The sequence below is a fragment of the Lathyrus oleraceus genome, unplaced genomic scaffold (assembly GCF_024323335.1).
Source record: "Lathyrus oleraceus cultivar Zhongwan6 unplaced genomic scaffold, CAAS_Psat_ZW6_1.0 chrUn0462, whole genome shotgun sequence".
NCBI classification, from domain to species: Eukaryota; Viridiplantae; Streptophyta; class Magnoliopsida; order Fabales; family Fabaceae; genus Lathyrus; species Lathyrus oleraceus.
The window spans coordinates 31,697-55,358 of NW_026112853.1; the positions used below are offsets into that span (position 1 = coordinate 31,697).

General features: G+C 37.8%; 1 protein-coding gene across 1 annotated transcript in view; it reads left to right on the top strand.

Annotated features, from left to right (window-relative positions):
- Positions 1–23,239, top strand: part of LOC127114260 (LEAF RUST 10 DISEASE-RESISTANCE LOCUS RECEPTOR-LIKE PROTEIN KINASE-like 2.3) — a 31,401-nt gene extending 8,162 nt beyond the window's left edge. The window contains exons 2-4 of the mRNA XM_051046567.1: positions 22,106–22,138; positions 22,533–22,595; positions 22,710–23,239. Coding sequence (XP_050902524.1) covers positions 22,106–22,138; positions 22,533–22,595; positions 22,710–23,239 — 626 coding nt within the window. The remainder of the gene's footprint in view (positions 1–22,105; positions 22,139–22,532; positions 22,596–22,709) is intronic.
- Positions 23,240–23,662: the final 423 nt, after the last annotated feature.

Sequence of the window (23,662 nt, forward strand, 5' to 3'; positions counted from 1 at the left end):
CACTTTTGTCGAAAGAAAAATGGGTTCTCATGTCGTATCAACCAACCTTTCTTGGCTGTTAGGGCTTGATATTTTCAAGGTCTTTAGAAGCCTCCTTATTGAACACAACACTGCAACAAGGACATAACATCACCTCAGACCCTTTGAGTTTGCACTGGTACAAAAAGTCAATCAGTTCTTCCTCAGCCTTTGGGTAAACCACTTTCATCTTCTCAGTATAATTCAGTGTAGTCACTTCTTTGACCTTTGTGTCAAGACCTTCAGTAGTCTCAACCATCATAGCTCCGCAGGTCGATGAAGTGTGCTTTCTCGACCTATAGAGGATCTGAATCGATTATCATTGGTGGCTTCTGTTTGTCTCCAAATTTCAACCTGCCATCCTTTAGAGCAGTCTGCACCAAATCTTTGAAAAATAACACTTTGAGACGTTTTATGACCAAGAAAATTATGATATTTACAAAAACCTTTTTATTCCTTTGTTTCAAAGGTCGCTTCTTTATACCTTTCGGCACTACGATTTTACCATCAGCAACTAGAAGATGAAAAATTTCGTCATATTTGGTTACCTCAAATGTATAAGTTTTTGTAATAAATTTTTCGTTTTTACTTGGTTTGACAAGATTTTTCCCATTTGAAGGTATTAAAACCTTGCAAGCATATGGAGGCCATGGCTTCAATTTTTCTAGATTAACCTTATTTTCTTTAACACATTAAAAAAACATGTCAATCTCTTGACTGTTTTTGTCTGTCTCTACAAAACTAACTTTTCCTTCCTAGGGTGTCGATTTGATCTAACCTTTTCATCCTTCAACTGTTCAACTTGTCTAACCATGTCTGCTAATTGGGCCATATCCCTTAAGTATCGGGTATCTAACCTTTTCGTAATTAAATAATCTAGGCCACCTGCAATCATTTCATCTAAATCATGCTCAAGCACTTAGTAAAACATCTCGACTTCATTAACCTAACCTAACCTAACCTATTGAGATAGTCATCTATCAACTCAGAGAATTTCCTCTTTACACTAGCTAATTCTTTCAGGATAACTTTTTATTGCCCCATATAGAATTACTCATGGAACACTCTTTCTAGTTGATTCCAATTATATATGGAATTTGGAGGAAGGGTGGTGAACCATGTGAAACGCTCTTAGTTAAGGAATTAGGGAAACAATTATTTTTCAAGTTTTCATTATTGGCCAAATCACTTGCCTATGATTGATATTGAGAAATATGCTCGACGATGGATTCACTAGTATCGCCGCAAACTTAGTGAACTGACGGACTTTCCAACCCCTTGGGAGTTTAGTCTGCAATACATACTCAAACAAGGAAGAAACCAAATTTGGCTTGTGAAGACCAATTTTAAGGCCATTTTGGACTAGGATTTATTCCGATAAATCGGCTATGTCATTTTCCCCCCATGCTTTGTTGGATTCTTCCAACCACTTAGTCTGCATCTTGGTTCCGATTGACCAACACTATTCCTAGGTCGTTTCGACCTAAGTCCCCTTCGACTACCTCGGGGATGGACTGGTCAACTAGTTAGGGCATAACCCGTTGTTGCACTTGATTGTTAGAAAAACATTCATTGTTTGTAGTTCTTGGATTTTAAATTACCCTAATTGCTTGGATTTGAGGGACTGGTTAAATAGGCGCTTTGAGAGCACCAAAGAAATCAGACATCCGACCCATTTGAGGCACCAATTACTGGTAATTATGGTTTGTGTTTTAGATTAGGGGATTAAACATATCACATATTCGTTAGGTAAGCATATTGATCATATCATGGTTGTTATCTTCCGTTTGTTGTCTCATAGCCAAGAGGGAACTAGTAGTTAAGTGTGGCATAACTTGAGGTATATATCCTTCTTCTCCTTAGGGTTGTGTGATTTCAACTAAGATTGCTGATAGCAGGTCCTCATTCTAAGTATCGATTAAGAGGAGATGCAATAGTCATTGCATTGTCTGCATAAGTAGATGCATTATTTTGTAGGGATGTCATCATTGTAGTTGGAATGTCATACGAATATTCCCGACTACCAGGGGGTAGAATAAAGCTTGGGAGGAAAGAAGGCATATGGTCTCTTATGGTAGTTTGTGTAACTCTGGGAGTAATATAAAAACTGATTGTTTGTGGTGGGGGAACCACCAATTCTGGTATTGTCGTCGAAGATGAAATTTGACTTATAACAGGAGCAATTACTCCAACATACATTGAAGTCCCTGCACCACCAACCATTAATTCGATTGGTTGTTCTTCTACATTTTGAGCACTGTTATAGGGAAGGGAAGGATTTTTCGACGATTGATGAGCCATCTCAATAATTTTAACACTCCTCACACACATAAGCACCCATACATTGCGAATATTGCATGTATGAAGAACAAACCAGACAATAAAAGCACAAACACTTTTCTGCAAAAGTTTAAATTTCTTGCACAAAAGGGTCCCAGTGGACGTGCTAATTTTCTTACTGGTATTTTTGGTAAACAAATCACAAGCTTTATTTCACTTAAAGGATTAAACTCAAAAAAATCCTAAGGACAGTTTGTACAAAAAGTGTTTGAGAAAGTGCATTCGTGCTTGGTAACTTCACGTTTTAAGCTAGGATAATTGGGTAGAAATTCCAATAAGTAAAATACAGAATTTCTTGAAATGGTAAAGCAAATGAAAAATATCATAAACGAAATCGAGTAAAAAATGCTTAGATTAAAAGTGGTACGCAAATTCATACATTTATCACGAATCTTTATATCTCTGTAACTTGGATGTTTGAATGTTATAGAGAATAACAATGAAAATTGTGAACCCTTGTTATAGAAATCAAATAGACTTATATACATACATGTATATCAATAACCGTAAAAAACGATCAACTCTCCAGCATTCGACACATACACTATTACATGGCATTTTGTGCTTTGCTTTTCTTCCATGTGTCCTCAGTTCTTGAACTCATGCAAAATCATTACTTTTGTCGAAAAACATCTTCAGGTCTTCCAACTGCCTCTGTCGTGAATCCTCCCTGTCGAACTTTGTAACTTTGGTGTCTAAAACATGATTTGGCTACATGTGCTTAGCTTATGTATTCATCCCACCTCCACTCTTGTCTAACATGCTAAGCCAAAAATCTAGAGTAAACAGTATGATTGATCAAAAAAATCTGATCCGATTCGATCCAATTTCACACGACTTAATTTGGATTGATTTTTGGTTATCCAAATTACAAAATATATTTTTATTAAGATTATAATTTTTTTAATAAATAATGTATTTAATATAATATATAACATATAGTATACTAAAAATTAATATTATAAAATAAGAATGATCGATTATGATTGAAACAAATGAAATAATAAAAATAAGCAGATTAAACTAAATTAATAAATATTTTTAAAAAATATGTATCATAGAATAATAAATTAACACAACATATCATATTAATAAAAGAAATTAATAATTATAAAAATATATACACGCGGTTCGGCTTGCTTTGGATCGGATTTGAAAAATCAATATGAAATTCGATCTGAACAGAGCGGTTTTTACAAAATACCATTCAAACACATTCAATAATATTCGGTTTTTGCGGTTTTCATTTTTTTGGATCGGTTTTCAGTTTTTATTTGGATATGTTTGGATTTGAATACCCCTGTTTGACCATGATACTTGTGATTACATTCAATTTATTTATTTTTTCAAATTATTATCGATGTCGACGTGTTAGTGTTAGTGTCAGTGTCATATTCGATGTCTACACCCATTTCCAATCAAGTATTTCATTAGATTTTTTTAAAATTAGTGTTTCGTTGAGTAAAAAAATGTCCATTTGCTTAGTGGAATAGGTTAGTGAATTGGTTTAAGCATTTGAATCAAGCATTTGTTACAAGTTGTAATGATAGGTCAATACCTATATACCAATAGGTTAAAGATAACCAAAAATGGAAAGAAAAAAGGGCCTAATTAACTTCCTAACTAATTCTTAACAAACTAGGAAAATAGAAAATGGGTCTTATGGCCAAAAGAAAAAAATGGTCCTATTGTATTTAATACCCCCCTCAAGTTGGATTGTGTATGGTGTCGAGTCTCAAATTAGATATGATAGAAAGCAAAGTTGGTGAGTGCAGAGGTTTATAAACATGTCTGCTAAACTAGTTTGTGCTTAAGGCAAGAAGTAAGTACATGAGCTCTGACTGAATCTTCTCTCGAATTACATGACAATCAAGTTTAATATGCTTGCTCCTTTCATGAAATGTGGGATTATGGGCTAGATAGATTGTTGATTTAGTGTCATAGTAAACAGATGTTGGTTTTGAAATTTGGATGTGTGCGTCTTTAAAGAGATGTTGAAGCCGTTGTAACTCACATGTCAAAGTAACCAATGACATGTATTTTGCTTTAGTGGAAGACCTAGATATTGTATTTTGTTTATTTGATTTACAACTAACTAGAGAAGAACTAAGAAGAACACAATAACATGTGATGGATTTTTCTTGTGTCAAGGCATCTTGCTGAGTCAGAGTTTACAAAGGCATGGGTTTTGAGAGGATTGTTAGCAGAAAAGAAAATACCACTAGCATGAGAGGATTTAAGGTATCTTATAATGTGAATGGCTGAATTGTAATGAGGTATAAAGGGATTAGACAAACTAAATGAGGTGTTGAATTGAAAATGAAATGTTTGGTCTACTAGTGAGGTAGATCAACCTGCCAATTGTAGCGGGGTATTCATTACCATTAGAGATATTGACTAAATCCAAGGTAAACCATACAAGTCGAGTCGCCACCGCACTTCTATTTATCCAAAGGAATGGTTAGAAAGCGAACAAAAACCTAAAAGTTTTATCGAATCAAAAACTAGTAAAAATGTCAGAGATCTGGGTAAGGGGGTTGGTTATGTAATGGGAAGGTTTTAAGCACCCAAAACATCCTAGGTACTCCTAGGGAGCCCTTTACATAAGTGTTGTTCTAGTCTAAAGGGTCTAGGTATATCTAAAGTACTATTTACTAAAAGGAAGGTTAAAAGAAAATGACTCGCAAGGATGTCGCATCCACTGCCTACGTATCTCATCTGAGTATGAGAATCAGAGTCTTCGTAGCTCGACTACCTATGGGTTAAAGAGAAGTGTGGTCGGTAAGACGTCGCGTCTTATGCCTACGTATCTCATCTGGAATGAGAATCAGAGAAAAACATAGTTCGGCTAACTAGGGTTAAGGATTGCCATCTGAACATGGACTTACAAAAGAGGACACCAGCTGTGTCAAAGGAGGGTGGGCAGTGTGTTCAACGTCCTAGCAGTAGGTGTCGCAACTTGCTGAATCGAGTCTTAGGCAGTTACCTCTTTGCAATAGAACAGACTGACATGCCACAAGATCGGAGACACACGGAAGGTCTAAAAGTGGGGAAGCTCTGCTCTAGAGTTGTCATGCAATATGGACCTATGTGTTAGGATTTACAAAGGGGAACATCTACCTAATGCTATCATGCAAAGAATAGGGGAATTCTACCTATGTTATCATACAAAGGGTTCTACTTGACTTGTATGGTTTACCTTGGATTTAGTCATCTTCTGCACAATCTTCTTTATGTTCTTATTTGCTGCCTCAACAACACCGTTCATCTTAGGACGATAAGGGGAAGAGTTGTGATGTTGAATGTTGAAGTTCTTGCACAACTCTTTCATCATTTTGTTATTGAGATTAGAACCATTATGAGTAATGATTCTTTCGGGAATCCCATAACGACAAATGATTTCTTTCTTGATGAATCGGGCAACCACATGTCCGGTGACCTTCGCAAATGACGCTGCTTCGACCTACTTGGTGAAATAGTCGATGGCAACAAGGATGAAGCGATGCCCATTGGAAGCAGTCGACTCAATCTTTCCAATCATATCAATGCCCACATAGCAAATGGCCACGACGTAGACATCACATTCAGAGGATTTGGCGGCACATGCACCTTATCAACATAAATCTGGCATTTATGACACTTCCGAGCATATTTGAAACAATCAGATTCCATGGTCATCCAGTAATAACCCGCTCTCAACAATTTCTTAGCCATTGCATGTCCACCGGCATGAGTATCGAAGGAGCCTTCATGAACTTCCTGCATTAACATGTCCGCTTCGTGTCTATCCACGCATCTGAGCAAAACCATGTTGAAGTTCCTCTTATACAACATATCGTCTTTGTTCAAGAAGAAACTGCCTGCCAATCTTCTCAAAGTCTTTCTATCATTGTTGGATGCCCCTGCAGGGTACTCTTGATTCTTCAAAAAGCACTTGATTTCGTGGTACCAGGGCTTGTCATCAACTACCACTTCAGCAGCAAACACATATGCGGCCCTATCAAGGCGCATAACATCAATCCTGGGAACATGGTTCCACCGAATCACCTTGATCATGGAGGATAGAGTAGCAAGAGCATCTGCCATCTGGTTCTCTTCACGAGGTATATGATATAGCTTTACTATTGTGAAGAAAGTCAACAGTCTTCTCGTGTAATCTCTGTAGGGGACCAGATTAGGCTGGAGAGTATTCCAATCATCATTCACTTGATTGATCACTAGAGCTTAATCTCCGAAGATGTCCAGAGTCTTGATTCTCAAATCAATGGATTGCTCGATACCCAAGATACAGGCTTCATGCTCAGCTTCATTATTGGTGCATTCAAAAGTCAGACGAGCGGTGAAAGGCATGTGGGCACCTTTCGGAGTGGTAATGACAACACCAATTCCACTTCCTTTGGCATTGACGGCCCCATCAAACATTAAAGTCCACTTTTCATCTGGATCAGGTACCTCCTCAACAACTGGCTCTTCACAGTCTTTCATCTTGAGGAACATGATGTCTTCATCCAGAAAATCAAACTTCATCGGCTCATAATCATCAATAGCTGCTGAGCAAGATAGTCTGACAGAATACTCCCTTTGATGGCTTTCTGGGATGTATACTGGATGTCGTACTCTGTCAGTTCCATTTGCCAATGAGCAAACCTTCCGGTGAGAGTTGGCTTCTCAAATATATACTTGACTGGATCCATTTTGGAGATCAGTAAGGTCGTGTGAGTCAGCATGTCTTGTCTCAATCGCTTAGCAGCCCATGCAAGTGCACAACATGTCTTTTCAAGCATTGAGTATCTCGACTCACAATCTGTGAATTTCTTACTCAGGTAGTAGATGGCATGCTCTTTCCTACCTATCTCGTCGTGTTGACCGAGAACACAACCCATGGAATTATCAAGTACTGTCAAATACATAATCAGCGGTCTCCCTGGGACTGGAGGCATAAGGATTGGAGGATTCTGCAAATACTCTTTTATTTTCTCGAAAGCCCTTTGGCAATCATCATTCCACCTGATAGCCTGATCTTTTCTTAACAATTTGAATATTGGCTCACACGTGGCTGTTAGGTGAGAGATGAACCTTGCAATGTAGTTCAACCTCCCTAAGAAACCACGAACTTGTTTTTCTGTTCTTGGCTCAGGCATTTCTTGTATCGCTTTCACTTTGGCAGGATCCACCTCAATCCCTTTTTCACTAACAATAAAACCCAATAGTTTTCCAGATCTCATCCCGAAAGTACACTTGTTCGGATTCAGCCCCAGCTTGAATTTCCTCAAATGTTCAAACAGTTTCTGCAAATTCACCAAGTGTTCTTCTTCCGTCTGAGATTTGGCAATCATATCATCAACATAAACCTCGATTTCATGATGAATCATATCATGGAAAAGAGTTACCATAGCTCGTTGATATGTTGCCCCAACATTTTTCAGACCAAACGACATCACCTTGTAGTAGAAGGTGCCCCATGGGGTTATGAAAGTTGCCTTCTCCATGTCTTCTGGTGCCATCTTAATTTGATTATATCCAGAAAAGCCATCCATGACAGAGAATACCGAGAACTGAGTCGTGTTATCCACCAAAACGTCGATGTGAGGTAATGGGAAATCATCTTTAGGACTAACTCTGTTCAGATCCCGGTAGTCAACACACATCCGTACCTTTCCATCCTTTTTAGGTACTGGAACGATATTTGCAACTCATGGCGGATAATTTGTAACCGCTAGAAACCATGCATCCAACTGTTTTTGCACTTCTTCCTTTATCTTGACAGCCATCTCTGATCTTGTTCTTCTGAGCTTCTGCTTGACCGGAGGACAATCCTCTTTGAGAGGCAAACGGTGTACCACAATGTTTGTCTCAAGCCCTAGCATGTCCTGATAAGACCAAGCGAAAATGTCAACATACTCTTGCAGCAATTCCATCAGCCCCTTCTTCACATTATCTTCCAAAGCAGCCCCTATCTTGATTTCTCTCTTGGCGTCCTCGGTGCCGAGATTAATCACTTCAGTAGACTCTTGATGCGGTTGAATGACCCTTTCTTCTTGTTTTAACAACCTGGTAAGTTCTTCAGGGAGTTCACAGTCTTCATCACCCTCTTCTTCAGCTTGAAAGATTGGATTTTCAAAGTCGAAGCGAGCCATAGCAGAACTGTTATCAATAGGATCTGTGATGTGCATCTGCATGAGTGATGGTATGTGCTTATGAGTGTGAACAAGAAGTGGAAACTAAACAAAACATTACCAAATATATATATATATATATTTGAAAACTGCAAAAATAGAAAGACAGTGAGCAAAATATTTGAATGCAAAAAGATGTCCTTTATTTATGATAAAAAATGCAGGTATCCACATAGATGAGCCCTACAATGAGTCATCACGCCCTGGGCGGAACGTAAGACTTGGATATGCATGAATAAACAAAGAAAATTACTCTTTAAGAAGAGTGACTTGGATAATCTCTTCAGAAGACCAGTTGCGGAGAACTTCACCCGGGACCCTTGGACGCACCCAGTTGCTAATGTCGCAATCACTACCCCCATCTTCTTTGTTGATTGCAGAGACCTGGCCGTACTGAATGATGTCAGCACTGGAGAAAGTAATCGGCTCTTGATGAGTCTGAGGCGTTGAAGTTGTAGAAGTCAATGCCGGCTGATACCCATTCCCAAACTTGTCTTCCTTTACAGGTAAATCCACCAGACGTCCCCAACCGGGATCAACACCTGAATTCACCAAGGCCTGTGCCTGCTTGAAGGACGACAAAGAGGCACCTGCTTCAACCTCTTCCACTGAAGCTGCATACTTGGGAATTACAAAATCAGCAGGAACAACATTTGTAAATTCTTCAGCATCTTCAGGAAAGAGAGGATCAACATCTACATTCTCAACAACCCCTTCAACAGACCTTTGGGTAGATAAGTCTTCAGCTTGGAGGATACCATCGTCAAGCAAGGCCTGGATACCCTGCTGCAACTTCACACAACCCCCACTCTGTGCAACACAACCCAAACAACCGCTCCCACAGCCGGGGAAAACATCTGCCTTTAGCAAGTATTCTTTGATTTCTAACAGCGGAGTCTTCAACTTCAACACCTCATTGACTAATTTGACTTCTCCTTCAACCATGTTAACATTTGCTCTACCATGTTGCAGCATAGGATTGTTGACAACATTAGGAGCCAGCGCAAAGTTAATGGCCTTTGAATCAATAAGGTCCTGAACTACGTGCTTAAAAGCTTTGCAGTTCTCAATAGTGTGGCCAGGTGCCCCATAGTGGAAATTACACCTAGCATTGGCGTCATAACCCACTGGAAGCCTGCCAATGGGAGGAGCCAAAGTGCGTAACTGCACAAGTTGCAAATGTTGAAGGTTGGGAAGCAACTGGGCATACGACATCGGAAGAGTGTCGAAACACATATCCATCATCCTCTGTCTCTGTTGATAAGCAGGTTTGTTACCCTGTTATTGTTGGTATTGATTTTGTTGACGTTGAGGTTGTTGTTATTGCACTGGTGCTGCAGCCGGAATGGTCACTGCTGCAACACAAGGTTGCTGATGGTAATTCAGAAAACTGCTCCTTCGGTTACCTCTGTTCTGATAAGAAGATATGGCATTTGCATCCCCTTCTCTCCTCTTCTTTCCTCCTAAGAACGACTTCTTTGACCCCGAAGATGATCCAACCCCATTTTGGATCTTACATGTCTTCAAGTAGTTCTCCACCCTCTCACCGGTAGAGGCCACATCAGCAAAATTCGAGGCGTTGCAACCCACCAGACGCTCCAAGTAAGACCCAGGCAATGTGTTCATAAACATGTTGGCCATCTCTTTTTCCAACATCGGAGGCTGAACACGGGAAGCCAACTCTCTCCAGCGTTGAGCATACTCTTTGAAGCACCCATTGCTCTTGAGAGACAGATTCTGGAGCTGAGTCCTGTCAGGTGCCATATCCGCATTGTACTGATATTGCTTCACGAAGGCCTCAACCAAGTCTCTCCAGCAGCGAATATGGGCTCTGTCCAGCCTCATATACCACTCCAAGGATGCCCCAGCTAGGTTGTCCTGGAAGAAGTACATGAGCAACTTCTCATCATCAGAATACGCGATCATCTTGCGGAAGTAAGCTTGCACGTGAGTCTTCGGGAAAGAGTTTCCATTGTATTTATCAAACACGGGGACTTTGAATTTTGGCGAAACTCTCACGCCTGGGACCAGCCCCAAGTCAGCAACATCCACACCATGAGCATTCTGCCCTTCCACAACTTTCAACCTCTCTTCCAGTCTCCGAAACATAGGGTCCATACCATGGCCCATGCCAAAGTCCTCCTGAAGCAGGGGGAATTGATCCTCTTGATCATCATGGATGGGTTGTTGACCAAGGTTTCCATGTGGGATTGGGATAGGCCCCAGTCCATTGGGTCTATTAGCCTCTCCAACGGGAGGATCAGCCACAACCTCCGGTTGAGTAGTAGGGGGATTCCCCTGTACCAACAATCTAATCTCCTGCTGTCCCTGAGCCACTCCTTGGACCACTTCCATGAACTGATTCATGCGAATCCTCATCTCAGCGAGCTCTGCTTGCAAACCTTCCATTGCTCTCTGTTGATTCCTTCGGGTACCGTATCGGTGAATGCCTGAGTCAGTTATCCTAATAATGGAATACCAAACAAGATGAGAACACTGCGGCGGTACCTGTTATGCAAGACATGCTAATGAATATGCAAATGCAATGACATGTTTATCAATTTCAAAGGGTATTCTACCCCTTAATTCCAGTCTCACATTAGATAAACAATGTAAGAAACCCCCGACTAGATTCAAGAAGAAGATATAAACCCCTAGGAATAGATAAACATGATGCATGCAATGCTTATGATTTAATTTTATATCAGAGGAACTTTAGAGTCTTATTTGCAAATTTTGGAAATATTAAACGTTTATCACATACGGAAATATCACGTCAATTAATATTTGGAAATGTTTTTACGCCAAAGAAGTACAGTCTTGGTAACCAAATACAATACAAGAGAGAAGGAAAATGAACATCCTATGGATCCCTAGAAGCAATCATCCAAAGCCCTCGAGACCGGAAGATAAGTTGCACGAAGCCTCTTCACCTCCCTCTCATAGGTTGCCTCCATATATGCCTTCTCTTTGGCGAGTCGATCATACTTCCTCTTCCAAAACTTGAAAGACTGAGGAAGTAGAGAAGTCAATGCATCATCACGATCATCAATAACCTGGTGCTCAAGGAACTCTATCAAAGCATCCTTCTCTCTGATCTGCTGAAGCAACTCCTCTCATTCACGGATCCAAGCACACGAACGGTCTTCGTCTCTCAACTCCTCTACTCCTTGGCTAGGGAGGGTTGAAGGCCCAACCACAACCAAAGGTGTGGGTCTTGGGTACTCATAAGGCATGAGGTACTCGGAAGCTCTCCTCCTAACCCAAGAGGTATAAGGTTCCAAAGCGATACAGTTCTTCGGTCCTAGCTCCTTCCTTCCTTTCTTATGGATCTTGCGCCAAGCGCGGACCATCCTGCCCTTCAAGCCTTGGGGATCTTTACCCTCCTGAAAGAACACACCCTCTAACAGAATGTTATTGGATTTATCCTTTAGGGGGAACCCAAGCTGACGACGTGCCAAAATAGGGTTGTAGTTAATTCCACCGCATGTACCAAGAAGAGGTACATTGGAGAATTCACCACAAGAGTCAACAATCTGCACACCATCATATACACGGTTGTACCAAAAGATATCATCATTAGTGAGAGACATAAGTCTCGTGGACCACCGTAGACATCCTTTGTTCTCCTTGAAGGTGAGCGTCTGAGGCAAGTGCGAAATAAACCACTTGTACAACAGAGGCAAACAACACACAATGGTACCACCGCCCTTTGCATTCCTCATATGCAAAGAGAAATAAGTGTCACCCAACAGAGTAGGAACGGGATTAAGAGTAGAGAAAATCCTAATGGCGTTCACATCCACAAACTTGTCGATGTTGGGGAATAACACTAGCCCATAGATGAGAAGTACAAACATGGCCTCAAAGGCGTCCTCACTCATGGCCTTCCCAAACATAGTAGCTTGATCAATGAGGAAATCAGACGGGAGACCTTGAATTCCACCTTTGGTAGTCATATGAGCACCAATAATAGATTCATCTATACGCAACAGATCAACAATCTCTTGAGAAGAAGGAACTCTCTCCAAGCCACTGAACGACAACTGGTCTAGGATAGGTATGCCCACAAGACAGGCATACTCCTCAAGCGTGGGCAAAAGCTGGAAATCCGGAAAAGTGAAGCAATGGTACAAGGTATCATAGAACTGCACCAACACACTCATTAGACCTTCATCCACTTGAGTAGCCAGAATCGACAAAAGCTTCCCATGACGAGCCTTGAATTCCAAGGGATCTAATACATAGGATGTCAAACTCCTTAACTCTTTCAAGTCGAGTTGTCTGAAACTGTACTTCTTCGTATTCCTTCTTTGCTTATCCATGTCTAAAAATTTGCAAATAGACCTCTTAAGTTCCTTGAAAGTTTTCTCATTGTTGATGATATGGATGTGTATGAATGCATGAATGCATGGATGCAACAATCACACTCAAGGATCAAGCAAATCACACCACACAAAGGTCATGGGATGGATCAAGTCATCCTTAATATCAATCATCCATTTTGGTGGATTATGGTTTACACCTTATCAACACCGAAGTTCCATTGATATTAAGAATACATAAGAACGAATCAACCACGAATCAAGGGTTTGTTGCGAGTCGCGAGCATGGAGTCTTGGTTAAGAACCACCCAAAGGGAGTGTACTATGGTTAAACCTGACAATCATGTTCTACAAGAGGTTCCCATAGTCATCATCCCATCTTTCGGATATTATCGGATAAATGACTACTCGTATTCCAAAAATAATCTCAAGAGAGACTCTTATGAGTGTAGTATCGTGTAACAATCGTATCAAATCTTACACTTCAACGATCTTTCCACTACGTCCTAAAAATAGGCCAAGATGGGCATGGTAAATTAAGGTCCTTGGCTTCTAAGGCATATATTGGAAAGAGTAATGCCTAACCACGACTACTCGTGTGACATTATTGATCCCAACATAATCTCCACCAAGTGAATGGGCTTGCAAGTTAACTTGCTAAGGAATAACTCCACACAAGTCAACAAGACTATGCCATTCTCCTATCCTAAATGCACTCGAGTTCGGGTATAGAACTCATCTCACGAAGATCACCAAGCATACAAGGAATTAATATTCAAACAATTCAATCATTACATACAATACAGTAATCCCAAATTGCACAAAAATATGTCACAAAGCAATATACCATACAATACAACAAATATGAAAAGTAGGCAAAACCCACTAGGCAAATGATAAGTCCCCAGCAGAGTCGCCACTTTTCTGTAGCGGGGTATTCGTTACCATTAGAGATATTGACTAAATCCAAGGTAAACCATACAAGTCGAGTCGCCACCGCACTTCTATTTATCCAAATGAATGGTTAGAAAGCGAACAAAAACCTAAAACTTTTATCACATCAAAAACTAGTAAAAATGTCAGAGATCTGGGTAAGGGGGTTGGTTATCCAATGGGAAGGTTTTAAGCACCCAAAACATCCTAGGTACTCCTAGGGAGCCCTTTTCATAAGTGTTGTTCTAGTCTAAAGGGTGTAGGTATATCTAAAGTACTATTTACTAAAAGGAAGGTTAAAAGAAAATGACTCGCAAGGATGTCGCATCCACTGCCTACGTATCTCATCTGAGTATGAGAATCAGAGTCTTCGTAGCTCGGCTACCTATGGGTTAAAGAGAAGTGTGCTCGGTAAGACGTCGCGTCTTATGCCTACGTATCTCATCTGGAATGAGAATTAGAGCAAAATCTAGTTCGGCTAACTAGGGGTTAAGGATTGCCATATGAACATGGACTTACAAAAGAGGACACCAGCTGTGTCAAAGGAGGGTGGGCAGTGTGTTCAACGTCCTAGTAGTAGGTGTCGCAGCTCGCTGAATTGAGTCTTAGGCAGTTACCTCTTTGCAATAGAACAGACTGACATGCCACAAGATCGGAGACGCACGAAAGGTCTAAAAGTGGGGAAGCTCTGCTCTAGAGTTGTCATGCAATATGGACCTATGTGTTAGGATTTACAAAGGGTAACATCTACCTAATGTTAGCATGCAAAGAATAGGGGAATTCTACCTATGTTATCATACAAAGGGTTCTACTTAATGGGTGCTACCTAAACGGAACAAGAGTCGACGGATGGAGCGCGGAGAGGAGTTACGGATAAGGGTAGATGGCGATGCCGGAGGCAATCGACTTACAGGTAGATGGTGATGCCTGAGGCAATCGACTTACAGGAGGATGGATGAATGCGTGCTGGTTCTGTTAAGTTTTGAAAATGATTACTCGATGTTGGATCGAGCTTTTGATCTTACTTTGAAATGGTTATCGGATGTTCGTTTTAATTCTTGTATTAACAGGTGACTAAAGAAATAAAGAAATAAATATTATACACTTTATGGGAGAGGGGTACATTTGTTATGAATGAGGATTGTTCATGGCAAACAAACAATAAGAATATATGCCTCATACATCATACAAGTAGGCAACAGTTATTAATCAGATCGGATAAATAAACAGTATATAATCAAACCAAAGAATCAAATAATGGAGCATTTAAACAATGCATGGAAGTATGAACATGTTAAATAATCAAGCAATAGAAAGCATGAATGAGAGAAACAAGTATAAAAGATAACAGACGAATCAAACAGATGAAAATATACACACGAAGGGTCCACTGAATAATTTAATCAGGAAATGAGGTAAGGACCAAATAAAATCAAGGTAAAAGGCCACTAATACATGGCATATAAGATGAACAAGGGAGGATCAAAAGATCTCTTCAATTGCCATAAGCAATCCCTAAGTCAAACATCGATCATAAAGAAGTCAACTTAAAATTCAAGTCAACTTAAAAAATAACAAATAAATAGAAAATTAATCAAGAAAATTATGAAAAATTAAACTAAATGAGGTGGGGTCAGGACATCATTATCCCCCAAAAATATTTTAAAAATAACGAAAATTGGTACGTGAATTAATTAAAATAAAACAGAAGTCAAATTAAAAGTCCACCAACCAAACTAAGTCAAAAATAAATCCAAAATAAATTGGAAATGTGAAATAAAATTCCAAGAAAAGGTCAGGTTGACCATGTGACAGTGGTCAACCTTCATTCCAAAAATCAAATGCTAACAATAATTTTAAGTTATAAAAATAAAATCAATAAATAAAAAGTGTGTTAAAATGGACCATTTAGAATAAATAATTGAAATAAAATATTAATATTAAAAAAATACAAAAATAAAAATTATATAAAATTAAATAAAACATTAAGAAAAGTGAAAAATATTTTTGGATAATTTTATGGACGAAGAAAATATTTTAAATAAGAAAAAGAAATATGAGAATGGAAGGATTAATGGTGATGAACATGGTAAGCAACGCAGATATATCAAAATATGGCGATGGAAGAGATGATTACCTAATGGAAAATAGAAGTGGAATGGAATCTGATATGTGATGAAGCTTTGCCTCCTTTCCACGAAATTCTAATACTCCTTTAGGGTTAGGGTTTCAACTTCTTAAATAGGGTGGATTAGGTGTTCTCATGGGCTTTTTAGTAAGTGATTTATCCATAAGAATAAAAGTGTGAAGTGAGGTGTAAAATGTTGTTATTTTGGGCCAAACTTAAGTGAATGGATGTCCAATGCATGGCCAAAAGAGGTAAAAAACGTGACTGGTTTGTGCAGCATGCTTAGAAAATCTGATTGGGCCAGCCAGACCCAAAATCTGCCTAGAAAATCAAGTCATGGTGCCCACTTTAAATGAACGTATCTCTCAAACCATGGATCCAAATGAGATGATTCTAAAAGGATGTGAAAGAGGACATGGCAAGTTACAATTGTTGTGAAGAAAGTATTTTCAAATAATGCCTTTAAGTGCAAGAAAGCTGGCCAAGAAGTCTTGACAAATTTTGAAGATTTTGGACTTAGAAATTTTTCTAAGTGTCCTAAAAAAATGTCTCACTTTGACTAAGCCTAACTTTCTCAATTCTATTCCAAATGGAGAAAACTTTATATCTTTATAAATCTTGGAAAAAGAGGAACAACTTTAATGTTGGAGAAATTTTCGAATGGAGCTTTTATCTTGATGCAAAATGGGCTTAAAGTGAGTGCAACGATCATGAAAACTTGCCCTAAATGGAAAGTCAACCATTTCCAAATTAAGTAACTTTTCCAATTCCTGATTAAATGATGAATCCATGATCCAACCTTGATAAAACTTCACATGTAGGATCCCCTAGGCATGGATTTTGAGATTCCACTCTCAAAATGTTAGGAGTTGACTTTTCTGGCCCCATAGTTGACTTTTCCCAAACTATCTGATTCCCGATTCCATTGATCAATTGAAGCACTTCTAGATCAAATAAAGAGCTGATTTTTTGTATGTAGACCCTTGTGGACATATGGAGGGCCATGGAAAAGAGTTTCACCCAAAGAATCAGAAATAAACTGATTTTATACCAAACCCTAGTTTTAGGGCAAAATGATCAAGAACTGATTGCACTGATTGCTAATGGATCTTTCTGAGATAATTGTGAATCTTCCTAGGTCAAGATGCCTCTCTAATCATGACATGGATGAGCTCCTCTACTTCCAACCAAACATTTCCTGTTGCAGGTAGCCATGAAACCCTAATTTCTGATTAAATCCAGATGAACACTCTGATAGCTTTGAATCCTTCACTGATGAACTGAGGACCATAATAAGATACTTGGACCCCCCTGAGACCCTTGAGACTTGTATACTTAGAAAATGAAGTCCAATTCTCAATCTTGCTTTGTGTGGGCTCCTTCTGTTAAGGAGTGATCGATCAAAACCTGATCTCCATGTCACTAATGCAGTATGCAATGAGTATGACCTAATATGATGCTAATGAAGTGTAAAACATAATCCCATGCTTCCAGGAAAAATGAAGGGTAAATTTTGGGGTACTACACCAATTAGTCTTCTATATCATGTAGGGTCATGGATAGGAGAACCTTCTTATTCATAAAGTTTACAAGATAGATCAAATGGGATAGAAGAAGGTTTACATGCAAGGGGTCATATGTCTTATAATAGCTAAAGAGTATAGTGCTTATGATTGAAAATTATACCTAAAGTAGTTCATGCAATTTCAAAGCTTAAAAATTATCACAACTGACCCAAATCTTTGATTTTGAATTGTTTGTCGAATGACTGTTTAACAGCTAGAATTCCAGTTGTAGAATTACCAACCAAAACAATATCATCCATATAGACCAATAAAGTTATTAAACTTGATGTAATGGACTTAATGTATGGAGAATGGTCATATTGAAAAAGTGTGAGCCAATAGAATTCAAGAAGGAATAAAGCTTTGATTACTATTGTGTATTTTCCTTCTTCAAGCCATAAATGATTTTTTGGAGATTGGATGCTTGAGATAATGAAGAGGAAACAAAGTAGCCAAGAGGGAGGGTCATGTAGACTTATTCTTGGAGATCACCATGTAAGAAGACAATGTTGACATCTAACTGTTCCAAGTGCCAAGCCTTGACTTCTATTATGGAATTGAGGGATATGATGTTATTTATCTTTGCCACATCGGACAAGGTGTCAAAATAGTCAATTCATTTTAGTTAGGTATACACTTCAGCAACCAACCTTTATACCTTTCAATATAACAAACATAATCATATTTAATTGTATAGACCCACTTACATCAAATGAGGACTTTGCTAGGTGGTTAGTTAACAAGTGTCCAATTTGGTTGTTAGCAAGAGCTTGTAATTCAAGTTTGTTAGCTTGATTAGAAGTTATTTGTTCTGTGTGAGATGAAATGGAATATCATAAGGTTTTGAATGTATGTGAGAAATTATAATACGTCAAACATATGATAAGGGGTACGATATGGTTTTTGAAGGGTGAGGTGATGTAGAGGATGTTTAGAGGCAATGATAATCTTATGGGTAAGAAGGAGGTTTTGAGATCTCTGTTGAATTTTTAGTAGGTAAAGATTGTATTGGTTCAAAAATAAAAGGGGTATTGTTAGATGTTGCAGAAGAATTAGATAGATAGATAGATAGATAGATAGATAGATAGATAGATAGATAGATAGATAGATAGATAGATAGATAGATAGATAGATAGATAGATAGATAGATAGATAGATAGATAGAGACCAATAAACAAAAAGTCATTGTCTGCTATAGGGGAAAAGGTATGTACTTGATGTAGCAAGTTGGATATATGTAGGTGATGTGAGGGTGAAGAGGTATTAGAGGGAATATGCATGTTATCTGGTTGAGGTACATGAACTAGTTCAATAGGGATGTCATCAAGGGTAGAGGTAGGATTGGGAAAGCTTAAATGGGTAGGTTGGTTTTATTGAGACTAAACAAAATTTTTAAAGGGAAATAAGGAATCATATTATACTACATTTCTTGAGAGAAAGTCTTCATGATTGGATAATTCATAAAGGACAAAACCTTTTATACCTTCCCTGTAACCAACGAAAATAGATTTGTGGGTTCTAGAATCAAATTTAGTTCTACGAGCTTCTAGAGATGTTGCATAACATAAGCAGCCAAAAACTTTGAGTTGCATATAAGAGGGCGGGTCTTTAAGGAGAAATTTATAAAGATTGTGGGAGTTTAAAATGGGGCTAGGAAATCTGCTAATAATGTGAATGGCATGTCTGACACAAAAGTTCCACATGGATAAATTTCTATTGGAATGGAAGTGGAGAGACCTAGCTAAGTTTAAGATGTGCTAGTGTTTTCTTTCCACCACACCATTCTATTGAGAAGTTTTAGGGTAAAGTTTTTTTGTGCAGGATGCCTTTAGACCTAAGGAAATGAGATAAAGTAAGGAACCCAATTCCATTATGTGATCTAAAGCATTTGAGGGTTGTGTGAAATAGATTTTAAATGTAAGTAATAAAGTTTATAAGGATAAGTTTAGTTTGGTCTTTAGTTTTGAGAAATATTACCCCAAGTGTAATCATATAGTAAAGTGAGAAGGTAATTTTGACCTAAAATAAATATGGTTGAATAAGGGTCCTACAAATAAGCATGTAACAATTCAAAAGGAGAAACAATATTAATAATACTCAAATGAAAAGACAAATTTTCTATTTTGCATAATGGCAAAAATCCCAAGGTGCCAACCTTGATTTACAAGAAATAAAGGAGAGTTTTTAGAAAATGACTTGAAAGCCTACATCATATACATGCCCTAAATTGGAATTCTAGAGTTTATGAGAGTTATTATCAACATAATTCTAAAGAATGCGAGAGCTAGGAGACTCTAGGATGTATAAGCCACTTTGGAATGGTTTTGCATAATATGACAAGTATTAGCACGAAAGTGATGATAACATTGATGATTAGTAATAAGTTTGGTGATAGAGATGAGATTAACATGAAAGTTATGTGTATACAAGACATTATCAATGGTAAGAGATGAGGAAAGTTCAATGTTAATAGATATGAACATAATAATTTGTGAGCCATTAGGTAAAGTCCTAGAGACAAAGTTAATATGCTTATGCTTAATAAGGGATGCAAGCCTATAAGTAATATGATCAGTTTCACCTGTGTCAAGGATCCAAAGAGTGGTGGTGATAAAGTTGGTCATGGTGTTAGATGTGGATCTTCATTGTTGAAGTAGCTCTATGATATTTTTGTACTGATCCTGTGTAAAACCAAAAGAGACGCTTCATGGATTAGGAGGAGGATGATCTAAGACATTATTGGCAGATGAACTAGATGAGGAAGGAGTCATGGCCTTGTTTTTTAATCTAGGGGATATTCATGCTTTACAAAGCATGACTCAATGGTGTGGTTGGGGATATTCATGCTTTACAAAGCATGACTCAATGGTGTGGTTGGTACAACCACAATAAGTGAAGACTCGATTAGGTCTTTGATGAGTCGGCCATAGTTTTAGGTCCAACCACAATTTTTAACATGTTTTTTTCCAATACAAACTCTTATAGCTAACACTATTGGGCTTGGTGCGCATATAAACTGTGGGTGACCATAATCGATAGGCTCGTGGTACCATGTTAAGAACTGTGGTTATACCATAACCTAATTCTATCATTGAATTACAAGCCAATCAATTCAGGTCTTCCACTATTAATATGTGCACCAATCTCAATAGTGATAGACTTGTGAGACAATGTTAAGAGTTGTCGAAAATAAATTATATTGATATTTTAGATATGGGGTTTGTTTTGTATTTGACTGCACCTAATTTTCATCATTTTGAGAAAATTTGTGGAAGATGTGTATTTGAAAATAATAAGTTTATATGTTTCTTCATGGACAACTCCTACCTCAAAATTTGTGGTGTTGATGGTAAAACTTTTGAAAATATTCTTATTATTACTTTTGTGTGAAGTTCTATTAATTTCCTTTCCTTTTTTAATATGTTGTAGATAATTTGGTTATGAAAGCACAATTTAAAATTGTTTAACATTAGTATAGTTAATGTGCATCCATGCTTATAGTTAAGCATGGCAACGGTGCGGGTCGGGGACGGTTTTTACCTCCCCCAAACCCAAACCCGAATTCCCAAACAATCCCCGTTCCCCGCCCCAAACCCAAACGGGGATGGAGAAAGAAAGGAGGGGGAGGGAGGGGGTAGAGGGAGTTAGGGGGGGAAGAGGAGGGGGCCAAGGATTTAAAACCCAAACCCGTCCCAAACGGGTTCAGGTTAGGTTCAGGTATCCCCGCCTCGCCACCATCCATTTAGTGAAATCAATTTTTTTAATAGAAATATTTAATTTTTTAAAATCTAATTACACTACAAATAATAAAATAAAACAATATAAAAAAATTCCATACATATATTTTGAATATTTTAGGTAATTAATACAAATCAAAATATTAAAACATTGACCACTTATTTAATATTTTAAATCATCAAAAATAAATAATAATGTACATGATAAAATAAACGGGGTCGGTACTAGTGTCCCCATTACCCGATCCGTCGCCATATTTTATTATCGGGGAAAACCCAAACCCAAACCCAAACCCAGTTAAAACGGATTTTCCCCGTCAATTTCGGGTCGGGTTCGGGTGGGTACCCGCGGGTACGGGTTATGTTGTCATGCCTACTTATAGTCATGAGAACTATTTTTATTAGTAATTTTTTTATGACCCGTTAATGTCATTTGTGTAATTCATTAATGCAATCATCAAGTGTCTTATGAAAATATTCAGCAACTTAAAACAAGGTTTTGAGTATTGCTCATATTCGATGATAAGTAGGAGGACATTCAAAATAACGGGGTGCGTGCCTTTTGGGCTTGACCCGTTCATATGTTGGACTACATTAGAAGGTTTTGAGTATTGCTCTTCTTCAAGCTAATTAGGATAAGTAATTTCTTAGGCACATACAATTATAATGACTTACTATTAGTGCAGTATATAGTGTTATTTTCTTTGGATGTCATGTAAATTGGGGGACATTAAACCATATGTCTGCTAATGTTTTCTTTCTTTGCCAAGCCTCTGACGAAAGTGTATAAATGTAACATGTTTATGTTTGTTACTCTAGTAGAATATTATACTTGAGTTAAAACAAACATAACTGATCTTTATTTCATAACAAATTGTCGCAGGCTCACGGAATTTGAAGAGGAAACTCATTGTTGGTAATAAATAAATTTTTTCTTGTTATTTTTATCAGATTCCTCTATATTAAAATCATATTTTTTATTAAGGAATTAATTGATTTTTTATTACGGTAGCTAGTAGTATATTCATGAGGGAATCCATGTTTAAAATAGTAGTGCTCAATACATATTAAAAAAAAGTACATTGTCTTTGAGATCCATCTCTCTTCCTCAACTAACTCCCATACCAATATATCTTTGATTATAGAGAGATATTGAATTGTATCACTTTTATTAGAAGGGGTTAATATTTTGTCATTAACACCAAAAGTAACATCATATGAAAAGACACAATACTATAATTTTAACTTTTTTTGTTTGTTTTGTTTCTTCTACGAAACACATAATAAGATGATTTTCTTTTTGACAACAGGTGTTGTTGGAGGTGTAGTAATAGTAGCGTTGCTGATGTGCATCACAATTTGTTATATTAGAGGTAAGTCATCAATACAACCAGTAAAATTATGGTTTAAGACAAAGAATGATAAAAATATCGAAGCATTTTTTAAAGAACATGGAGCTTTAACCCAAAAGAAATATAAATTTTCAGAAATAAAAAAAATGACAAATTCATTCAAAGTTAAACTTGGTCAAGGGGGTTTTGGTGTTGTGTACAAAGGAAATTTATTCAATGGTTGTCCTGTGGCGGTGAAGATATTGAATGCATCAAAAAGAAATGGTGAAGAATTTATTAATGAGGTTGCAAGTATTACTAGAACCTCACATGTTAATGTTGTTACTCTCCTTGGATTTTGTTTTGAAGGGCGAAAAAAAGCGCTTGTATATGAATTTATGTCTAACGGTTCTCTTGATAAGTTTATTTACAATAAGGGATCTGAAACTATTGAATATTTAAGTTGGGATAATTTGCATCATGTTGCGAAAGGAATAGCTCGTGGGCTAGAGTATTTGCATAGAGGATGCACCACTCGAATTTTACATTTTGACATAAAACCACATAACATTCTTTTGGATGAGAACTTAATCCAAAGATTTCCGATTTTGGACTTGCAAAGCTTTGCCTTAGAAAAGAAAGCATTATTTCGATGTCAGATCAAAGAGGGACGATGGGATATGTAGCTCCAGAAGTATGGAATAGACATTTTGGAGGAGTTTCACATAAGTCGGATGTTTATAGTTATGGAATGATGTTGTTAGAAATGGTGGGTGGAAGGAAAAATATTAATGCTGATACAAGTCACACAAGTGAGATATACTTTCCTCATTGGGTATATAGTAGACTTGAGTTTGAATGATTTGAGACCTAATGGAGTAATGGATACGAAAGAAGATGAGATTGCAAGGAGAATGACCATTGTGGGTATGTGGTGTATTCAAACATTTCCTAATGATAGGCCTACAATGAGTAAAGTAGTTGAAATGTTAGAAGTTAGCATGAATTCATTGCAAATACCACCAAAACCATTACTTTCATCTCCTACTAGATCAATATCAGAGTCTTAAATGTCTTAAAATGTGAGGGCATGTATAACTTTTTAATAT